The sequence below is a fragment of the Acipenser ruthenus genome, chromosome 9, assembly GCF_902713425.1.
Source record: "Acipenser ruthenus chromosome 9, fAciRut3.2 maternal haplotype, whole genome shotgun sequence".
NCBI classification, from domain to species: Eukaryota; Metazoa; Chordata; class Actinopteri; order Acipenseriformes; family Acipenseridae; genus Acipenser; species Acipenser ruthenus.
In genome coordinates this window covers 15,227,417-15,250,777 of record NC_081197.1, presented here as the reverse complement: position 1 = coordinate 15,250,777, position 23,361 = coordinate 15,227,417, and the positions used below count along the sequence as shown (strand labels likewise).

General features: G+C 35.4%; 1 protein-coding gene across 27 annotated transcripts in view; it reads right to left on the bottom strand.

Moving 5' to 3' along the window:
* LOC117405087 (neurobeachin) overlaps positions 1–23,361 on the bottom strand; it is a 349,257-nt gene that overhangs the window by 220,877 nt on the left and 105,019 nt on the right. For all 27 annotated transcript variants that reach the window (XM_059031199.1, XM_059031208.1, XM_059031201.1 and 24 more), the window contains exons 7-13: positions 19,744–19,863; positions 17,759–17,905; positions 11,773–11,970; positions 10,495–10,628; positions 9,653–9,761; positions 8,616–8,768; positions 6,226–6,394 (exon numbers count right to left, since the gene is read on the bottom strand). In XM_059031199.1, the coding sequence (XP_058887182.1) occupies positions 6,226–6,394; positions 8,616–8,768; positions 9,653–9,761; positions 10,495–10,628; positions 11,773–11,970; positions 17,759–17,905; positions 19,744–19,863 (1,030 nt within the window). The remainder of the gene's footprint in view (positions 1–6,225; positions 6,395–8,615; positions 8,769–9,652; positions 9,762–10,494; positions 10,629–11,772; positions 11,971–17,758; positions 17,906–19,743; positions 19,864–23,361) is intronic.

Here is a 23,361-nt window from a genome sequence, read left to right as displayed (position 1 = left end):
CAGTTTGAGTAAAATAAATGGGTTAATATTACACTATGCACAGCACATATGACAGCTGTACAAGTACACTCATTGAAAAGCAATAATGCAGGTGCTAATGTCTTAAAACTGCTTGTAAGGAAACTATCGGTTATGACACCTGGCCACCTGTTTTCATAAGATTTTACAACAGGCCTTCTACCTGACTCGTTTGCATGCAAATAATAATATATTTGTCTAGGTCCTGAATAAGGCATTTTCACAGCCTGTGCAGGCAGTGTATAACACTTTTCATCTCAGATTTCATCTGCGCAAATTTAACCATTAAGAACTTAAAATATCCCTGTATTTCCTCTGAGGTACAACAATTTGTATTACCCACATTGTTTAACAAATGAGACAAAAAGGGGCATTGGCCTGACTGATGCTATTTTTTCCCTCTTCTTGTCTTTGCTTTTCATCATAGAAACTGGGGAATTAAACCAGTCCCCTAGAGTGTTTATAAAAAGGCACAGCAAACATCTACTTCAGAGATACAATTACCTGGACCTAACTGATGAAGAACATGCTTAGAAACAAGCGTTTGCTCATCTGTTATTTTGACTGTGGGATCCTGGGAACTGAAAGCTACTTCAACATATTTTTTCCCCTGGCATTCTGCTTGTTTAAAGCAAAATGGCACCTGTTTTGTGTTCCCTACTGGATTCTTGTTAAGCACCTCACTGACTTCAAAGCATCTGACAGTCAGTTCACTGCTACCAGCCTTAAAAACTCATTGATACCTTGTTAGACCATTATTTGTCCATTGAGACCAAGGCTGAACAGATAATCTGGATTTAATTTTCCTTAACCCTTTGAGGACCGTGATCATGTTAACACACAATCATACTGAAGTGGGCTTCTAGACCGCGATCGTGTAAACACAATAAAAAAAAGAACTTCATTTTGATGACTTACAGGGCCAAAATACTTTGGTACAGGCTTGAAACACATTTCACTGGAAAGGGGAGGGACTGACTCTCACTTCCTGATTTTTTTTTTCGTGTGACGTCACCAAGAGGGGCATTTGGTGTCTAAAGGGCGGAGTACAGCAGCCCGCAGAGACAGAAGCAGAAACAAAGCATCACAGTGACTTGTATAGAGCAAATAAAAAAGGGGGAACACTGTAAATCTGATGTTATTATAACAGTTATTCTGTCTCGTGTGTTTTAACACATATATTTTTACAACATTTATAAATATCAAGAAACTAGTGGATATAAGCAGATATTATTTCAGGGCAGCAGTGTGGAGTAGTGGTTAGGGCTCTGGACTCTTGACCGGAGGGTTGTGGGTTCAATCCCAGGTGGGGGACACTGCTGCTGTACCCTTGAGCAAGGTACTTTACCTAGATTGTTGTAGTAAAAACCCAACTGTATAAATGGGTAATTGTATGTAAAAATAATGTGATATCTTGTAACAATTGTAAGTCGCCCTGGATAAAGGCGTCTGCTAAGAACTAAATAATAATAATAATAATAATAATATCAGGTACGTTTTTTTTTTCTTATTAGTGATAATAATGGAATGAATAACTATTCTTTTATTTCTAAATATTTATTTTGAGAAAATAATCGAGAGTAGTGTCCATTATTGCTTATAAAGACCCTGAGAATAAATGTGTATTATGTCATTGAAATCACTCAGGTTAAACAACGTCTTGTAATCTGCCCAAATATCAATGTTTTTCAATAAAACTTTCTGAAAGTATTGTAAGGTCCCTCAGGTCATAAAGTAACATGTATCTCTAAGCAAAATACATAATAAAAAATACTTAACTTAAAAAAATATATATTGTGTGTTGGGGGGGGGGGGGAAGCGAAAAGTTTGTATGGTTTCTGAAGTACTTTATAATGTTCCCCAGAGTGTTCTGAAAAAAAGGACACCATTTCCAAGATGCTACTGTACAGTAATTTTTGTGAATTTTTATAGGAAGATAGTCAACTACAGCCAAAAAACACCTGGTCCTGGGGAGCATCCCACTGGAAAATGCTTGCTCCTGAAAGGGTTAAAGAAAACCCATTTTTTACAGTTTGACTAAATAAATCAATTACAACACTTTTTTCATGTTCAAACTGAATGTTTCCGTGATGTCATGATACTGGAGGAAGCATCATTTAAGGGAATAATATTTTGAGATTGAATGGTAAATTGGATATGTGAAAATGATTTGTCTGGTTAAAATAGCCAGAAGTCTTATTGTGGCTGTGAAACTGTTAATTTGTACGAGAAAACACTGGTAACGGAACCCAACTTAGAAAATCATAGAATGCAGCTCTGAACAATAACTCAAAGTGTACTGACTATATCTCATAAAAGCCATGTGACAGCATATTAGCGATCAATATCAAGGTCTAAACATATAGCATGCAGTGTTTAAATAGCCCTGCAAATATATAGTGCCACAACCTGAAATGGCCTCCAGGATAGGAGAGGCTCCAACGCTGTGGTGGCAGCAGATTTGTAAAACAGTATCAATCATAATCCAGGTTTTTTCTTGCAAAGGAGGTTTTACTATCAATACGACCTTTTGCTTAAATATAAATGAGAGATTGTTTTTGTACCCATGCAAGCAACTCAGGATTTAGATTCTGTTTTAAAACTAAAATGTAACCAACAGCAGAACATAGGGTTCATCAAGGTAAACTGGCCTTGTGTGTTCTTCCATAAGATTTTTGTATTGATTTTTTTCTTCAATTAACTCATCATTTCTGATCAATTCTTATCTCAGCCAACTGAAAAGATTCAATTGTTCCAAGAGACTGCAAATGACAGCTAGCTGCCGAAATCTCAAATATTACTGATGACGATCGGACATTTATTTATGCTAATACTGGGTCAGTATCCTGTGCTTGGAAGTTGATATCAGAACTCATAAGCTTTATCACATTTACCTTCAGTGATTTTATGTTTAGTTTTAGTATTTTGGTACAGTCCCATAATAATGTAAGGTTTCAAACTTCTTTTGACCAGCTTTCATTTGAGTTTCAGAGAACAAAAGAGCACCAGTCAATGTAAATTAGATGACAGCAGGTCACCCAGGAAAGGCAGATCTTATTTCAACAGAGCTAAGCAGTTTTTTAAACCACAGTGCTTTTCTTTCATAAATTAGCTTTGCAGGAAAAGCTTTAGGGCAGAAACCGTTCTGTGCATATCTTGGTTTATGACTAATTTGACCATTTATATTGCATTAGGCAGACATGATGCTGATAAAATCCAAAAGGCAGATCCCTAGCACTTCCAACCATAAGAATGTAGCTTAGACCATTATCATTATCATTATTATTATTATTATTATTATTATTATTATTATTATTATTATGGCAAAGGTACATATATTCAAAATTGCAGCACATATTGCTAACATATAAATATGATGTTGTGACAGGATAGCTGCAGTTTAAGCGCTAATGTTCATGTTTATTTACAAATAACAAATAAACAAAGGCACGAGCTGTGTATGTTGAACTGTTACTTCACAATGATTTTCAAGGTTTTTTTCCTTTCTGTACCATTAGTATTATTATACAATAAACTGCTACTACATTTTAAACCTACCTTGTTGTGGCTGAGGATGTTTTGTGTGTTCATTGTAATTCCTCAATCTTATAAATAAAAATGATTATGTTGAGGCCTTAATTAATATGAATGAAAACCCAGATTACATAATAGATAAGTAATAGGAAATTTAAACTATTTAATTAGTCAAATTAATGAATTGTTTAAATTGATTATTAAACAAACTAACGTGATTAGCCCCACAGCGCACACAATGTACACAATTTAATTAGAGATGTAGATTTTTAAGACTTCAAGATTCTCCATGTTTTTTTTAAGTTGTCAGCATTTCTTTTTCAAGATGATTGAATGCCAATTACAAATAAAAAATAACTTAAGACTACTTGCAAACCACTAAATTAAATGTCTGGGTTGATATATATCTGGTTTGGTAACATTATTAGGTGCCTTGTTCTTAATGAAAATGTGCCAATCACTATGTTGAGTAAAGAGCATTGAGAAACTACTGTTACTGGCAGAAGAAATGAACTGTACTCCATTCACCTCCTAATCATATTTTACTAACCAACTATGCACAAAAACAATTGAGCAATTTGAACAATCAAGATGACATTGAACTTCTGCTCAAGGTGGTATATGTGGGTTAGGTTAATCAGATGTGACATATAGTTAGTAATTCTATTTTACAATGGCAACAGCATCTGTATAAATCACTGTTCTTTTTTTATACAACACTTTGCACTTTCTTTTTTTTTATCCTTGCTAAATAACCATCAATGTTCATGGTAAAACCAATCAATGTGCATGTTCAGCTTGAAACTGCTTACAAGAAATCCTTAACACTATGAAGCTCTGGTCAATAAAGAATGGACATACTGTAATTTTAATTACAGTCTCACCAAGTTTAATTTCTATGTGTGAACTGTATTCAGAGCATGTAAATTCAATCTAACTTTGGTTCATGTTGAAAATTAAATCTCCCTCCTGATTTGCTTCATATTAATGTTGCCGCTGAAGTAAAAAAGTTCCCCTTTCAAGGAAGCACTTTTCCGCATCTCTGCTTCAAAGTCTCGACTTATCAATCGATCACTGCCAGCTGTGAAAGCAAAGGCTGACTGTCTGGAATCGTCACTGTGTAAAAACACAATGAATGGGTAATTATTAACACATTTCTTGAAACTAAAATGGTAGCTATGGATTGTGCACCTCACATTTGGAGGCCAAAATTGGGTTGAACAATTAATGTAGGAATATGTACAGTAGTACATTTTTATTTTAGGTCATACAGTTATAATTTCTGCGTGCACATTGAGATGTGTATTGCATTATAGTAACGTGATTTCCTAATTTTAAAAGGCAGATGGGTGTTTATTGTTTACATTCAGACTGATTTTCTTCTTTACGGAGCAGCACTGATAACAGACAACCCTCTAAGCTATCGGACTAAACAAACTCCTGCTCTCTAATTTACTTTCTTTAAAATCTGGAATCTCAGTTAAAAGATTAACATGAATAATAAATGAATGAGATGTGAATGAAATAAAAAAAAAAGATGTGTTACCTGAACTCACTTCAAAACTAACATAAAAAATATAAAAACTAAAGACTGGAATAGCCAGCAAGTTTAATATGGGACACGTACCAAAGCCAAAATCACAACTGACCTAGCATGCACAGATCAAACCAACTTGTGGAAGGTAAATGGTTTCTAAACAATGCCAGGGACTGCCATTTTTTATTTATACTGGTAATAATCACGTTGAAATCTGTACATTCCTGGTAATTAACTTGTGGCATAGACAGATTTTGCATAGTTTAAAACTTGAATAGACAAATACCAATCTGGCGTGTTACCTTTACAATGGTTCAATTATAGTTAAGTGACGAAAACCTGCAAATCTAAAATAAGAATCAACGTAAACAAATGTTTATACAAAATTGTGTTCAATTTGCCAACTGTTTCCCCTTAAAATTGTGTTCAACCAAAGTGGTCTCTCTGAGTTGGCTCTGCATGGCCCTCAGTTTTCAGAATGTCCTCATACAAGCAATGATTGCCAAAGGCAGGACCCTCGGAGCAAAGTGAAATCAGCTATGACACCCTGCTCCACAGAGAAAAGGTCTGTGCAGTGCCGTCACTTGTTGTAACGAACATTCTTGAACAAATCAGACAAAGAAAATAAAACACTATGATTCAGCACTGGCAGGAACACTCACACAATCTCATTTTTTTAAACCAGAAAAAAGTCAAAAGCAAAACAAATCAAAAGAAAAAACAACAAAACAGACTTTTTGCATCTGATGCAATGTTACTCCACAGAACAAAAATGTCACTCATTTTTCTACCTCTCCTTAAAATAATTTAAAAAAAAAACCAAAACATGGTCCACCTTCTCGGAAGTGTCACAAATAATATGACTAGTCTGCTACACTGTCTGCAGTAATAAAGGCAACTGTCTTCACATATGACAAGCACAGCCCGTGGTTCTAGGGGGAATGCACTAATACAGCACAAAACTAACACTCATTCCAAATGACATATTTTCAAAACTAACAAATGCTTTCTGACTTTTCCATAGTTAACCCTTTGATTCCCAGTAGTGTTCCTAAACATCAGTTCAATCTGCAGGACTATTATAGACAACTCCTGGTATGTGACGGCATACTTCACGCAACCTTATAAGTACTCACCTAACCCTTTTGGAGTTATACCACTGCTGTCCACTGGGTTGATCGCCCAGTAGTAATATTTGAGGGTGTGCATCAGCTGCAGGACTGTGCCTACTCTGCGGATGGTAGTGTAAATGGTGGCTGTGCCAATGAACTCAGCAGATAAATAGGTATACAGAGACAGCTGGACCTGCACAGAAAAAAGAAACGTCATCAGTTTTTAATGAATCAGGTTAAACAGATATGTTAGTCACATAATACCCTGCCTTGAATAAATGCCCTTTCTAGTTTCATCATACTCCTAAAATATAATGATTACCAAGATAAAGATGTAGCCAAAAATGTGTCAGACAAATTTACTGGTGCTACTACCCTTTGTTGGATAATAAAAAATGGTTTCTGCAATTCAATTTATAGAATTTATAGACATAGGTCTTTATTTATTTCAATGATTATTCTAAATAAAATGTGTCAATCATTTATTTTTCAAAAGGAAGTGGATTTTAAAAGTTCTCAAGTAAATTATAATTCTGTGGAATATATATCCTGTCCTGGCTGTTGGAGTCAAAGACAATCAGGTTGCATTTCTCAGTTTATGGTAAAGGTTTTTCCTGACACAGGTACACTGTGTAATGCAGTTAGTCATACGGTACCATAAGGCCCCTCCAGATGATGCTGCAGTTATATTTGACATTTCTGTCAGTAAGGGCACAGACTTGAGATGGCGAATATATCATCACCAGTATGGTATTATTGCTTATTTCAACACTGTGGACACATAACTATGTCATAATTATCTTTTTTTTCTCTTATGTAGATGACGGTGCCACTGATATCCCAGCTTATGCCAAAAGCCATAACATATAGTTATTGCATGACAATTCTGGACCAGCAAACTGGGGTTTACTTTATAGTAGGAACAGAAAGAAATCGAGTTCAAGGAATGCAAACAGGAAAATAAAAATAATTGCTGACAGTGGGGTATATTTTCAAAGCATCTATGCCAGTTGCTCAGTAAAAAAAGTCATGCAAATGCTACAAAACAAGAGAAAAAAACTTAAGTGCATAATTATCTAGTTATTTGTACGGTGCTAATTTTGTAAAATAAATGGAATTTTCACCTTTCATAGATTGGAAATAATAAATGGGTAAAAACTCCTTGAAAACACGTTCCAATGTTTTGCTCAAGTAACACATTTAGATGCAACTCAGACTGAAAATAAAAAGCACTGATGCACTGGAAAAAAAAAAAAACCTGGCAAAGTCACCTAATTTTAATAACAAGGAGACAGGGTCTTGTACTTTGCTGTTTTCCTAACAACAAAAATTAATTAATGAAGACGAAAGCAACTTGACCTCAGATGTATGTGTCTGTGTTGGCCCCCCAGGTACAGCACAGTCACAAATCAACTAAATTGTTCATTCAAGAATAAAAAAGCTATTTTAAACTATCTGGTTATTAAAGTATTGCTGTGCAGTTGATTAAGTTCCTAGGTTCCCTGTTCTATTAAAACTGTGTGTCGGCAACTATTTTCCAAAAGCATTTAAAATGGAGGAACATGCTGCAGGAGGCTAAAAGCACAGCTGATTGTCTTGTAATATTCCCATCAGTAAAACATACTCCTGGGACAGCAGCAGTTCAGGGGAAAATATTGCACATTTCCTTTTGAACTACAGAGCACCCATCTCTAATCGCTAAATTACATTTTACTGCCTGGTTTTTACTGTCAAGGAATGCAAAGGGTTCACAATGTGAAACATAATATATCACATACAGATTAGTAATCTACATAATTCCTTTACCCTTTCTCGGTTTCATATGGGCTTTACTTAAGGCTTATTTCTTTGCCTCATATAGATACCTCAAATTTAACCTGACAGGCCGATTTAAGAAAGTGTGTATGTATAAACTACAACTGGAGTACAAGTTTAGTGGTTAATGTATGCATGTATTTTATCTGTCTCTGCAGTGTGTGTATAAGAACATAGAACATAAGAACATAAGAAAGTTTACAAATGAGAGGAGGCTATTCGGCCCATCTTGCTAGTTTGGTTATTTGTAGCGTATTGATCCCAGAATCTCATCAAGCAGCTTCTTGAAGGATCCTAGGGTGTCAGCTTCAACAACATTACTGGGGAGCTGGCTCCAGATCCTCACAATTCTCTGTGTAAAAAAGTGCCTCCTATTTTCTGTTCTGAATGCCCCTTTATCTAATGTATGTGTTACACAGGAAGAGACACACACAAAGTAAATAGGCATAGTCAGATTCATTAAAATAGTTTAAATTGTTTCGACTATTTTGTTTTCTCAAGACAGAACAATCTGTATATTGCAACTGCTGAGTCAAAATAATATGAAAAATAATTAACTTCACTTTCCATCACATACATTATTCATAGTCTTTCCTCACCTTTGCAGGAGTGTGAATCCAGATGGCTGCGTTAAACAGGATGTGGTCACACAGTTGCTTTAATAATGGTGCTCCATGTGTCAAACCATCGAGGTATTTTGCAAAGGACAGAAATTGCTCTAGGACAGCACGGGTTATGTGAATTCTTGATGACTGGATAGAAAGGGCGCAAATTAAACAAGATCATCATATTACACACACCAGGTCTCCACCTGACCGCTATCAGAGGCAAGATTTAAAGATTGAATATGATGAGGACAAATTACTAAATACGGTCTAGAAATGGTCACATGACCTTTTGTTTCTGTAAAAATGTGCATTCACCACAGAGGCAGAAAAAAAAAAAACATATAATGGACAACAATGTTCTATGACAGGGTAGGCAACAAAGTCCTCGAGTGGCATTCTCCAACAAGTTTAATTAGTAAATGGTCAGGCGTTTAATTTAATAATTGAGTACAGTACATGGTTTGAGCAAAGACCTTGACTGGAGATGCCAAGGTTGCTTATCTGTGTCCTCAGCATACCAAACGCAGCATTTCCAAAGATACAGTCAAAACTTTTAAACACTGCATCTCTGCTCATTGTGGTTTTTGAGTTTAACATTTGAGACTTTAAAGTCAGTAAAACAGTGTTGTTACCAACTGGCAAAATAATATAACTCAAACAGATGGTTACTTATCAGGATTCATTCTATGATCAATCATTGAATTGGCAGCAATGAAGCAAATTCTTTGACCTTGTATTAGTTTGAGCCTGGCTAGTGTTGCTATTTTTCAATGTCACTTAATCAAATACATAGTGAATTTTCAGACACAGTATAGTCAGCCAAATATTACAGTTTTCCTAGTACCATTATTCACTGTACTATGGCCCCCACAAGAACATTCCTGTAGGAGTTATATTCTTGCACAGATTATTTATTATGCCTAACAACCAAATGATATTCAGTGCTATGTTTGAGAATTCAGCTGCCACTGCTGTACAAACCATTTTTCAAAAACATTGTATTTACGGTATGATGTTTCACAGCCTACCTTTTCCAAGAGATAACCAATCACCAGGAACCCTTTTCCACCCAACATTTGTTCTTGCATGGCTACTGAACTCTTTAACAGCTCAACCAGAAACGCCAAAAGGGTGGCACTAAAAACACAAAATCAACTTAATTAAAACCAATACTTTGCAGAAAAAAGGTGAAAAACATAATAGAGGTTGTGGTTACATATAATGTGGCTATGGAATGTATTTTGGACACCCCTTTTGGCTTGTGTGTTTGGGGGTGGGATATGTGCTGCCTGTTTTACCCCACTGAAGCCACTCAGTGGGGTAAAAGAGTAAACAACAGGGCGTGGGTAATATATTGCCCTTTAACCCCAATCACACTCCTTCATAATATACTGATATCCTTGAAGAGATCATCAGCTTCTCTTGAAAAAAAGCAACATATTTTAATAAGCAGGGCATCCAACAGTGATGTGGCACCCCTAATGTTTGCAAATGTTGCAACATTCTTGGAAGTTACCACTGCAGAAACCAATTTCTTTAAACAGCAGGAATTCAGTATAGAATAATTCAGTATGCCTTGCATAATAAAAGAAAGTGTAAAAAAATAAACTAGTAAGTAAGTATAACACAGTCTGAACTGTTGTTAAACCTCATCCCCTGCACAGTGTAATCGGCAACACAGAGAAGGCCAGCTTTCAGTAATGTCACGTTAAAATAGAAAGAGCATTTCTGTGCATAACGTTTACATGCTAGCAAAGCTGATCACCACACGAAGAACTGATACGTGTTCCGCCACAGTCTATATTTTTAGTTTCACTTGATTGTTTAAACCCTTCAGTTTCATTATCATATAAACAAGGCACGCACTTACCAGACTGTAGTTTCCACTTGACTGTCATTTTGTTGACGATAGTCCAGCTGAGCAAACAATGGGAAGAGAACCTGAATCCCCCCAATTGAATGGATTGCACTATGGATTGAATGAGTCACTATAGCCTTCACATCCTGTTAGCAAGAAGCATAAAGCATCCAATGTAACATGCATGCTGGAAATCATTTATAAAGATTTATGGACAGTACATACAAAGTAAACCATGCCAGAATAATAAACTACAATTTAAGAATTAAGAATTAATAAACCGTGCTGGACTATCTATGACAAATCGAAAACTATACAAACCTGGGTGCTCACAAAAAGTATATGTGTCTGATTCTGATGACGGGACAAACCCCTAACACAAGGGTAAAAAGCATTTGCCCCCGATTTTGATGAAAAAACATGGCGTAAACGGAAGCAACTGCCTTTGCGCTGCAATCCGATTCTGGTGACATACTTTGCCCCATCCTTGTCTGTCTGGTTAGTGCCGTTCGGGTGTGGCCTCATTTGCATGTTAGCTTTGATTTCGATGATGGCACAGACAGGGATTTTCAAACTAACCAGGTAAGGGGAGGTTTATCTGAAACGCAGGCACTGTCGATCCCAATAAAAGGGGACAGCAAGTTGTGAAGGCACCAGAGAGCGAGTGAGCAAGAAAACACACATTTTCTAAGCAATTTTCTATATTATATATATTTCTTATATTTTAAAATAAACAATACATAATACAGCCGTGCAAACTGTGATGTGGAACATGCCTTCATTAAGTTTAGGACTGCTCTGAAAAACACAGATTTATAGGTGTAGTCTGTATTTAAAAAAATGATTAAAGCTACCTTCCAAATCACATTTCCACATATACAGTACATCTTAAAAAAGCTTTTACTACAAAAGACTGGAACTATAATAGTAACATTTATGTATATAACGTAACCCTGCAGTCACATATGACAAAATTGTTCAATGAATGTAAATATTTCTAAATACTGCTTTTTTTGTTCATCAAAATCACTTCAAAGGCAAGCGCTGGGGCTATCGTTTTCTTAAAGGGAATCAGTTGCTCCTGATTTGGTAGCAGCTTCTGACTCCCGCCTTTTCTTCATTGGTCAGCACTAACAGAATTCCGCCAGTGCCCAGCTAAAACTTCCTTCAAAATCATAACAAGAAGGGGGCGGCACAATCCAGCGCAAACGTAAAGCACTTTGCCCTTACATCTGAAAATCTGTCCCAATTTGTTACCAATTTTCTGTTTTGAAAGCAACTGATACAAACCTGCAGCATGAGAGCATGGGGTGAGTGTACAAAGATGGAGGGGTTTTCCTTTGGTGAGGACTCAAGACAGAGCTGAGCATCTGTAGCCTTGGCGTTGTAAGTGAAAGCTATACTGCTGGCAAGCTTTCCATCATAAAGAACTTGTTTGTGGTGTTCTGCCAGGTGAATGTCGCTTTCTGACTTGAATTTAAATGTACTCTGGAAAACATAGGAAGGAAAATAAATGATTAGTGTTCAGTTGTTTCTGGTTTACAAGCTTCCTGAACTAATAGTAGCTTGTTCTGAAATTGTCACATCAAATACAGCTGTTATAATGTTGTCTAACTCCACGGATGGTGGTGTTATTTTAGATTCCATGTTACACTCCATTCACGTGGCTGCATTTCACAGATGAACTTGATGGTACCCAATCCCCAAGTTCCAATGAAGGAGGCAATACAGGAAAGCAGTCAACAGCCAGTCATGTGCTTCCAGAATGCATCACGGAATGAAGGAAGTACTGTTTTTATCACAAATTTCAGTCATTTTGTTTTCCAAGTTCTTTTCAACTATGAGGCTTCAAAAAGTGAAGCACTCTATGTAGGCAGTCTTTTACTACTACTGTCTGTCTACACAAAACAATTGACACCAATACACCAATACCTATGAACTTACCATGATTCTATGGTCAAAACTTGACCACTGGGTTGGGTTTTGGCTTAGTTTAATATAAGGGCCATTACCAGGTTTAAATCCAATTGTTCATTATTTGTATTTTAATCTCCAGTATAACCAAGTTGAAATCCTGTTTAATCAGTAAGTCAGACAGTGAATATCAAAAGTAAGTCATAAATAATTTATATTGGAAAAATGTCCCATAATTATGACTTACTGTGCAGAGTAATATAAAAAAAAAACACCAAATAGACTATCAGGGAGGTTTTAGGAGGATAGAAATAATATGTTTTAAAGGTCACTACTATACAATTTTAGCCAGTTGTTTATTATAAGAACAGTACTGAGCACTTTAAAACCTGTCTGATAGGAAAAGAGCCTCACAGCCAAATTTTTTCTTAACGCTATGATTCATCTCTGCTTCATCAAAGTCTACAGCTTGTATTAATATAATGCAAAAATAATGCCTTTAGATTGATTGTCTGATTTAATAATATAGTAGGTGTGGGCAATATCTCAGTTTCTTTTTTTTTAAATGTAGTAATTTTTTGGGGGTCAAACAAAATTCACTTTTGACAAACTGTGTAAAAGATTTGGTCAAATGATTGGCTTTATTGCATGACTGTAATATATAATCCACACAATGACCTATTGCCCTGTGAAAAACTACTACCTGCTTATTAAAAGTGTACAATGATACTCTATCAGAAGAAAAGCGGAACACAAATGTCACATTTGCAACAGTTTAACATTAATAAGAGTATGCCACAATGAAAACAAACACCATTAGGGAATGTTTCTATTCTTATGTGCTGTAATTTGCCTTGACTGTCTGCCAGCACTCCAACTTCAAAACAAAAAGAAAGACGCAGACTGAATTGTAAATGTGTGCTTTATGATCCCATTCCTTACAAATAATGCATAAACGTCAAGCAAAGCTGTGAATGTAAATCACAGAATAAATTAAACTATTCGGTAAGGTTAATGCAAAGGATGAGCACATCAGTGTAATGAAAGTCAGGCTTTACAAGTACAAAAAACAACAACATTTAGAGATTCAATGTATGCCTACATTTTGCTTGACAACAATGTAGCTCATGAACAATGAGGATTGCTCACCAGTCTTCTGTCTCCAATTAAAAACTACCAGAACTGTTTGCCTATGAAGACATAGTCATCTCAAACAGGTCTATCAAAACAGAGCCTAACAATAATACCTTTTACTGCCGTTTTAAAATTAAAATATTTAACACATTTTTATTAAATTCCTTATACAGTATTAGCAAGTACTTGATAATGAGATTTTCTTCTTGTGAAAAGTACAGGACAACTGCTGTCAGGTCTCATTAGGATAATAATTATGTAACTGCTCCACATTATAAAACACAGTCAGTAGTTTCCTATAGGGGCAGTTACTCTATCCACACAATACAAGCAATAATAACAATTAAAAAATAACTATTCTGCATAGCCTTTCCGGTCGTGAAAGTGTGTTATCCTGAGAGCTGCTTTCTATCACCATCCAGGTGCATTGGTTTGCTGTTCTTTTTGTTTTATAGGTTGTACTTAGATGAAGATCATGTATCCTTTCACAACACTAAGTCTGATAGAAGAACAGTGATAGCCGGTTACCAAAGGTACTGAACATTTCTGTTTATGCAAGGTGGCTATCTCATTCACAATGGAAAAAAAGGAATGTATTTAAACAACTGGCCCCTTTTACTGAAAAAAAAATAGATTTTTTTTCATCTGAAAGATTACTAAAATAAAAGGCTTAAATGAGACAATGCCTTTTTTGGTCACTGCTAGGGAAGGTAAGGATGTATGTTAATATGTATAGCCAGCGCTTGCTGGATTGTCAGTTGTTTAAGTGTGCCAAATTCAAGTGCTATATATTACACTGGAATATTTCTGTTCTTGGCTACTTTCATTGAGCTGCACAGTATACAGGATAAAGTAAAAAATATTGTTTGACTGGCCTTGAGGTAGCAGTCATTAGAAAGAAAGATGTTTTATAACTGTAGGACGTAACCTTATACATAGTCAATTTTAACAAGAAAGTTTTCTTTATTTTTATAATGCTTGGTTTCGACCTTGACAACTTGGAACCAATCCATGCTATTTAACTCTCCTGAATTGGCATGTCTTTGATATGCCCTTGTCATTTACAAGCATGCCTTAGTTTTCCTTCAGCTTGATGTGAATATTTGAATATAATAAGATATCATATCAGGTTAATTTAAAAACTATCCAGATGTCAACAAATCATACAAATCACCATTATGACTCATTTTACAGTGTCAATGTCAGATTTATTCAGGAGAATGAAATACATTTAGTGTTTTAGGGTCTAACAAGCTGGGACTGTCTACATTGTTCCATTTTGTGAAAACATAAATCGAAAACATAAGTCTCTGACATTAGTTTGGATTAGACTCAATTTAAAGTTTATTGCATTTCGAAAGGACCTGTCACCTTGTGTCATCCTTCTCTGTAACAACTTTCCTAAATTTAACTTTCATAAATGCTAATGATTATAAATCATCAAGCAAACTACAGTTTCTTAGCTTAGATAATGGCAGACGTTAAAAGCTCATTCTTCTTTTATTTTCTTACAGTAGGTATAGCAGAAGACAAATGACAGAATGATCTGTTGAGTGAACCATGCATTTGTTTTTAATAATGCTTCAAGAGTTCTTTATTAGGTCTACTTAAATGAATCTTTAAGCTTAAACATCTCAATAACCGCACACCGTAATTTATTGGCTAATAACAATTAATAATGACATTACATTTAACTTGGAAATCTGCACCTAACCTAACCACTTAAACCAGAAGGTATACATTCAGTGAATATCATTTTCAATAGCAATTAATGAGCAATCTTACACTTACGGTGCGAATCACACGATAACTGTAGTTACATCTAAAACATTTGAGTCACAGGAAAACAGTGTTTGCTGATTGATTACTGAGAAGGAGACAAACGGCTTTTGGGGCTTTGAGTCGCTCTTACTGTATTTGTCTTCTCTGTAAGTAATTGCTGCTTTTCCTGAGACTCATTTGTTTTCAGCATTTATTATGTGACTAAAAATCTTACAACAGCATTTGCCTGGTGTTTTGTTCATTATTTGCAAGAAAACAATAACATTAAATGTTAAGTTTCTCATAATTTGTGCATCTTATAGGAAGATATGTGATCTACTTCATCAAATTCATATTAGGTATGATTTATTTATTGTGGTTTGCCCTATGTCCTTTAAATGGGATCATCACACCTGCTTCATCCATTCTATAATACAATGGAGACCATCAAACACAGTATAAAATTCTGGTTTGTAGTTTTTTGTTTTAAAAATAAAGATTATTGTATATACATTAAAAATTGTACATATTTGGGAGTAACCTATATCTTTGCATACTCACTATAATAAGAAGATAAAAAATGACATATTGAGATCAGAGATGCTTTTAGGAATCGCTCAGTAAATTATGAATAAACCGTTGAGATAAGTAGCAATATAATATTTACAGTAAGTATTAAAAGAACACATTATACAAACATATTCTATATTAGTGGGGAGCAATTACCCCCATCACCACTTATTTTAAAGTGCCAACGCCTCATTTTAGTGCTACCGTGATTAACTTACTGCAGTTTATTTAAGCAATGATTTGTGAAGTGTATAAAGAGATAAACATCCTGTACGTTAGTAATAGACTGTGTTGTTTACTTCAGAATTTTTTCTAATACTTAAAAGCAAACCATCGCTATTAAAAAAAACTAAAAATTATTATTACTATTTGTTTATTTAGCAGACGCCTTTATCCAAGGCGACTTACAGAGACTAGGGTGTGTGAACTATGCATCAACTGCAGAGTCACTTACAATTACGTCTCACCCGAAAGATGGAGCACAAGGAGGTTAAGTGACTTGCTCAGCGTCACACGAGTCAGTGGCTGAGATGGGATTTGAAACAGGGACCTCCTGGTTACAAGCCCTTTTTTTTTAACCACTGGACCACACAGCCTCCTAGCATACCTTCTTCAATAAACAATTTTATACACCATTTAATTAACCTGAAATGTCACATGGAAAGAACATATGTGGTACTGTGGTGCCACTTGAAAAATTACAATTTTTACATATTTCTATTACAATCTCTTTTCAAGTCTTTCCCAAGTACAATGACATTAAATTGTTAATATAAATCTAACTGGAAATACTCTACAGTGTAATAATATATATATATATATATATATATATATATATATATATAAGGAAAATACCCTCAGGTAATAGCGTTGTGGGGAACAGGTCCTTATACCATAAAAAGAGTGAGAGCACCTCTGCATAATACGTTCTTGTCCTCACCTGTCTTTAATCACCTGTATCCTTGTAACACAAGGTATGAATTGGGCTCAGCTATATATTTTGATTGACAAATGGGAACACTGCTCTGTTCCTATGCTCATGCCAAAAGCAGCAGCAGTTGTGAATTGGCAAATCAAGCAAATGGCAGGAAATAAAGTCACCCATGTAATGCTCCAAAGGTGCCTCAGGCACTGGACATTAATATTAATGTATTCAGTCTAACACAACCTGCTAAGAGAAATTAGCATTCCCTTTCAGCATCACTAACCAGGTCGCAAAACAAAATGCCATGTAGGAAACTTATTAGGCCGCTGAGTTCTGTGTAAAAATGCAAAGTTATTCAAGAATATTCTCAGTGTAAGGCTGCAGCCAAACTGTACTACGAGGTAATTGCAAGCACAAGCAACTACATCTAAACATTCCACATAAGAGATTCTAAATATCCTGGGGGTCCAAGTCCAACTAATAAAACATTTTGGAGATACAGTTACTTTGTTAGAATTGCACAGCCTGCTGCAACCAAAAAATACCTACTACTCGATGCAATTGAATTAACCAAACTGAATTGTTGCAACAATACGGATGATGTACTGTAAGTAGTGTTGTGGGTTAGACAGAAGCCATTTTTGGGGCTGATGTCAAGGGCAATGAAACCGTATTAGAATCTGTATGGTTTGGGCTGCAAAATATTTCAAGCAATTGGAACTACATGTGCCTTGTCATTGTGTATAAAGCTCACCTAAGTAAAAGCAGAGGCAGCAGATTTTATGAGGTTTTGTATATCAGCTTGCATGTGATTTTACTTCCATCCACAGCATTAGTACCTAAAAGAGCACATATTATATCTATTCTGCAGTTTGTTTATTGTATCAATAGTTTTGAAATTCTTTGATAAATCATTTAACCAGAAGTACTTCTCAATGCGTCATATTCTTTTATAGTTATAGTTAAACATACCTTGTACCCAGGTCCGAGTTGATGTATTGCAAATATCTGTGCTGGATTGAGTGCTTCACTGAACACGTAAACTGCTCCTAGCTGACCACAGAAAACTCTATTAGCATCAGCGGTCTCAGAAGAACCCAGGAAGCATTTATCATAACTCTGCGATCAGGAGAAAAAAAAAAACAGGTCATATATATTTATAGCACACACCTAGAAAATGCCAAAGCTACATTTAGAGCAGGCAATTAAAAATAACAGCTATCCTAACATCAGAAACCTAAACATAATTTGAACTACTACAGGCAATTATAAACTCCATGTATCAGCAAATCAGATTACGTGTAGAGAGGTCATTACCCTTTTTAGATGCTCTTTGAGCCAACTGAGCTAGCTTGAGAATCTTGGCGTACTCACTATTAGGCCAACCAAAGTCCTCATAGACCCAGAACATTCCTTTTTTAAAAACAATTTTAGACTATTTAAAGTCTCAGAGCCTGCCTATGTATAATGTCTTGGGCGTAAAAAAAAAAAAAAAATCATATTTAAAAAAAACCAAACAACTACATTCAAGGCTACTTGAGGGCTAGGGTTGAGAAACATGGCCCTATCAGTAATTAACGCCCATTGCCAAAGAAATGAATGTTTAATTATAAACCATTTAATTCTCCTCCACCAGTCACCAAGCTCACATGGTAAATGATCACTGAAGTGGAACATTCAGAAAACATCGTAAGTATTTATTGTTCACATTCAGTGAAATTAAGTCTGCAACTGCAGATCAGGGGTATGAGAAATGGTATACAGTCCTGATTTTTCTCAGGAGAAACCTGTCAGTTTCTCGTAAATCCTATCTCGCATACACACATACATTGCCCTAAGCTCCTTTTGTACTTTATCACCAAACAGTAACTCAGCTTCACTTTGAAATACTATATTGCAATGTTAAAAGCACTGCTCTGACTTTATATTAGAAAGCCATGAGATTATATATATATCATTTTTTGCAATAAATGTGGAGCGGTTTTAATTTTTTTTCTTCATGTTGAATTAATTTCATTCAAGTACTTAAGTAATAAATAATTAAGTTTAATTTCAGGTAGCAAATTATGAATGTTTGCTTCCCTTAAAATAACCAATTACCCTGGTATATAAGCTACACTGCTATATAAATTGCATCAGTGTATAAGCTGCCCCCCTGCCTACTGTACATTTAAAACCTCTTAATAACTTGAATTTATTTTTCTTCCAGTATAGTATTAATTCCATTAACGGTATTCACATAAAAACATAAAAATATGTGTTGTGGTGGATACCCTGTGTTTGTGTCCAATTATACATTTCAAAAAGAAAATTGATTTACTTCTCAGTGGGATAACGCAAAAACATTTCCCATTATATTGTGGGGGCGCTGCTGCTATTTATGGGGAAAAGGTCATTAACCTTTTCCCCATACTGATACTCAAATGACATACTTGTTTATGCAAGCAATGTTTAAAAATAAATTGGGCAGTATAACAAAAAGGACAGTATCTATATGAAATGGATACAAAATGAATACAAATCAGAATCAAGTAAAAAAAAGTTAATGCTTAGAATACAGCTGACAAAATATATGGTTTATATAGAACAGTGAAGGTTGGTTCCCTTCAAGTATGAAATGTTATTCCATTACCGATTGGGATATACCTCTGTGTAGCCCGATCACAGTCCTTAAAGGGGTTAATGTGATCATGTTGTACATTTCATCACATAAAAAGGTTGATTCATAAAGTGGTAGGTTTGTATTGATTGAAGAGGAAAGGGAATGCAGTTTTCAATTACAACATGCAACGGATTCAATTAAACAGTGATTATATTAAGAGTTTTTTTTTACTGTACGTCTCTTGGCTGAAAAGAAGTACCAAAAGCAGGAGTTCATTTGCCCTTGCTTTTACAGTATTATATATACATTGTTGAGAAAGAGTTAAAATACAAGCAGTATTTGCAGGGACACTTACGTCATTGGTGTTAACATGCCAGGCCATGTCGCCGTAGGAAACTAGTTGTCCATTTACATAACACCGAATTTCACTGTTTCTCCAGCGGTTGTAAATGTGAACGATGCTGATCATATACCACTGAAAAAAGAAAGAGTTATAAAATCACCATAAATTATTCAGCTTATTATGTCACTAACCTGTGATTCATTGATGTACTCGTTAACAAAAGCAAAGTTCTCTCACTTCTTGAGCTCACTTACAATTTTACAGTTATCGTTTAATGTATGTATGTATATATAATTTTAGGTCACGTGTTCTCTTAAGGGCTGTGATTATCCTTTCAGCCATTTAATAACTGCTAGCAAAAGCACAGGAAAAATGTTGTCTGAATTTCATTACAGAAATCAACCCATCACACTTAAGGCCACCATGGGCAGGCAGGATGGCAGTGCTTCAACATGCTATTGGAATTCTAAAGGGATACACAACCATTCCACAATGATTACTGGCTCTGTTTCCTTCTGAGAAATCTGCAGAGAAGTGTGTTCTCCAGAATGACCCATGACCCATTGAAACTTCCATTCATGGATACGCAAGAACCTGACAACTGAGCACATGCTACCAAAGTCTTGCCATCCTGACTGAAACTCACTTGCAGGGAGATATTTCACAGAACAGAATTCCCAACATGTACATATAAAATGTGACATTTCATAAATGAAGATGGCAAAGAAAACCTAAAAGACCTACATTAATCACTTCAACAGTTTCTGTGAGGTTAAGTAATATTTTCTGTAAAGCAAAATACAATAGAGGACAGTATGACTACATCAAAGGACTGAGGGCCTGTCACAAAGACAGCCGGAGTGGGTGGCGTCAGACCAGAAACAGGAACACAAACGACAGAGAGATGTAGAGTTTGGTGGAGCTGAGCGAATGCTTTCGCTCAGCATTTAATGAATAAACAGACGGTTGTAACAAAACACAGGACACGGCACTTGACGCCAAAATAAACAGACAGACAAAACGACTAGACACTAACACACAGGTGAAACGGAGACGAACAAACACGGTGAGAATACACTTATTATATTTATAATTACGCTTACGATTTTACTCCTTCTCTCTCACCCGTTCTCCACTCTCTGAACACCTAACCCCGACTGAGTGCTACGTGTCTCTATATATACTGTTGTGCTGGGATTCAATTACTAATTAATTATTCACTTGAATCCCAGCACGTGAATTAATTCTGTGCAACCCCGGGCTCACATATTACATTTAACCAGCACGTGAAGTGATTTGTGCCCTCCTCGTGCCTAAATACAAATCTACACTTTTTAAATACACGGGAAACACAGACCCGTTTATATCCCGTGTACCAATCTATACACCAACATTAACACACGCACGCAACACACAACACATAACACACAAATGCACACAGGGGCGGGGCGCATTGCCACAGGGCCCTATTCATAAAAGTACTTGCCGGCTGCCGTAATAAAACGAATTCCATTTCAAACTAATGAAAGTCATCCATATTGCTATTCATAAAATAATCTGAGAATACAGGCGACTGTCGCAAAGCACTTTATGAATGGGTACACAGTTGTTCAAGAACGAATATCCGCCTCTTTTTGATGACATCATCAGCATTATTATCGTTCCCTGGTTGCCGTCGGTAACTGTTGCAAAAAGAGAAACGGAATCCACCGACAGTACGACCGAAACCAGAGTCTGCAGCTGCCAGTCACGGGCAGTTTGCAAAACCTGATTCCGATGCCCCTATCATGTCTGCCAAAAATTCAGGACATGTCATAATTTAGAAAAAGAAAAGTATTTTTAAATAAATACTTTGTATTTTTGTTTTGTTTGGCAACACTGGTAAACACATTTCCATACGCACACATAAGATTTCCAGTCTTAACTGCAGGACCAAAAAAAATAAAATAAACAAAAAAAAAAAGCACTGTAGGAGGACATTTGAATAAGAATAATAATAATAATAATAACAATAATAATAATAACAATAATAATAATAATAATTATTATTATTATTATTTTGAAAACTTTAAATGTTAATCTTACAAATTCTCAACTATTATTATTATTATTATTATTATTATTATTATTATTATTATTATTATTATTATTAAACCCTGCTTAAAGCAGGGAATCAATCAGGGATGAGTTTATGTTTAGGAATCAGTGAAAGTTTCATGCCGTATTGTACACAAAATGGAATACAAATTGGGATTAAGGCTTTAACATAGCATTCATTTTCAATACAGAAGTCTATGTGATCATAGTCTAGTCTGAATAGTCTATGTTTGTCAGGACATTGTTATACAGTGGTTTGGAACAGGTCATTTATAAAGTACAGATATTCACCAAAAATAACAAACAAAATGTACAGTGTCTTACCCACTAAACCAACCATTTTGAAAAAGTTGCTCTTCATACATTTTTTTTATCTTTGTTGGTTTTTCATAGCATTCCATCTGTCGATGAAATCCTTTGTCTGCTTTGCACCCTGATGATTGCAATGCTAAGCTGAAAGGCATTGTTTTGTTAATGGTTTCTTATACCAATAAAAGTAGTTTTTTATATGTGACGTGCAGGTATTTTTAAAAATTATTTTGATATTGTTTTTAATCCTATGCTCCACAGCTGACTTTTGTGATGCAGCGGCAGTTCTTATCTGTTTTAAAAAAAAATCTATATGATATTTTTATACAACTTGAAATATTCACGTGCCATCCTGAAAAAGAACTGTAGCCACCAGAATTGTCATTTTTGTCACAGTTCACGATATTTTACTTTTGGTTGGGAAAAAGTATCCTCTAATGTTAGCACATGTTTCCTTTCCAGAGCACCAGAGACAGTATAGAAGGCAATGGAGCATCAGCAAACTCCGGTTATTTTTCTCATATGTTTAAAACATTTCAAGTTCCTTTCTGATGCAATGTGGTTAGCAGTATCAGTGTATATCAAGGGCAATTCTATTACAGAAAGACAGCACCACATAACTGAATAAAAATATAATTGTTAAACGGCAGAAAAAAATATGTTTTAAATTGTTACTGTATTCCCAGTTTGGAAATCTGTGCACAATTCCGTACCACAAAAATAAATAAATACAGCTAAACTGAATTAGAAAACACAACGTATTTCTTGCAATTTATTTGTAGTTGCTCAAATTTAACCTCTTGAACTAACTAGGCCTACAAGAATACAATCCCGTTTGACACAAATTTGTATTTTTCAATATAAATAGTAAACACATGTACGTGTTGGGGGACTTGTAATAAAATATAATTTACGTTAAAATGACTTGAGCTGCATCTCTCGGTAGATGGAATGCTTGGAAAAATATGTAAAGCTAAGTACTACCTGCTTTCTTGTGAGTCACAAAGATTACGATCACATTTTGAACCTGTGCAATTCCTATGTTTGTGTACTTAGGGCAATTGATTTTTTAATTACAGATTTTCATCAGGGTAATTTTTGGTTAAAGTTTCTTTGTGTAACCGTCTCTATGGGCTTTGTGAAAAACATCCAAATTCAAGTTTCAATGGAATCAAATTTAGACCACAGCTTGCTAAAGCCTACAATAAATATTTACCATGTGTC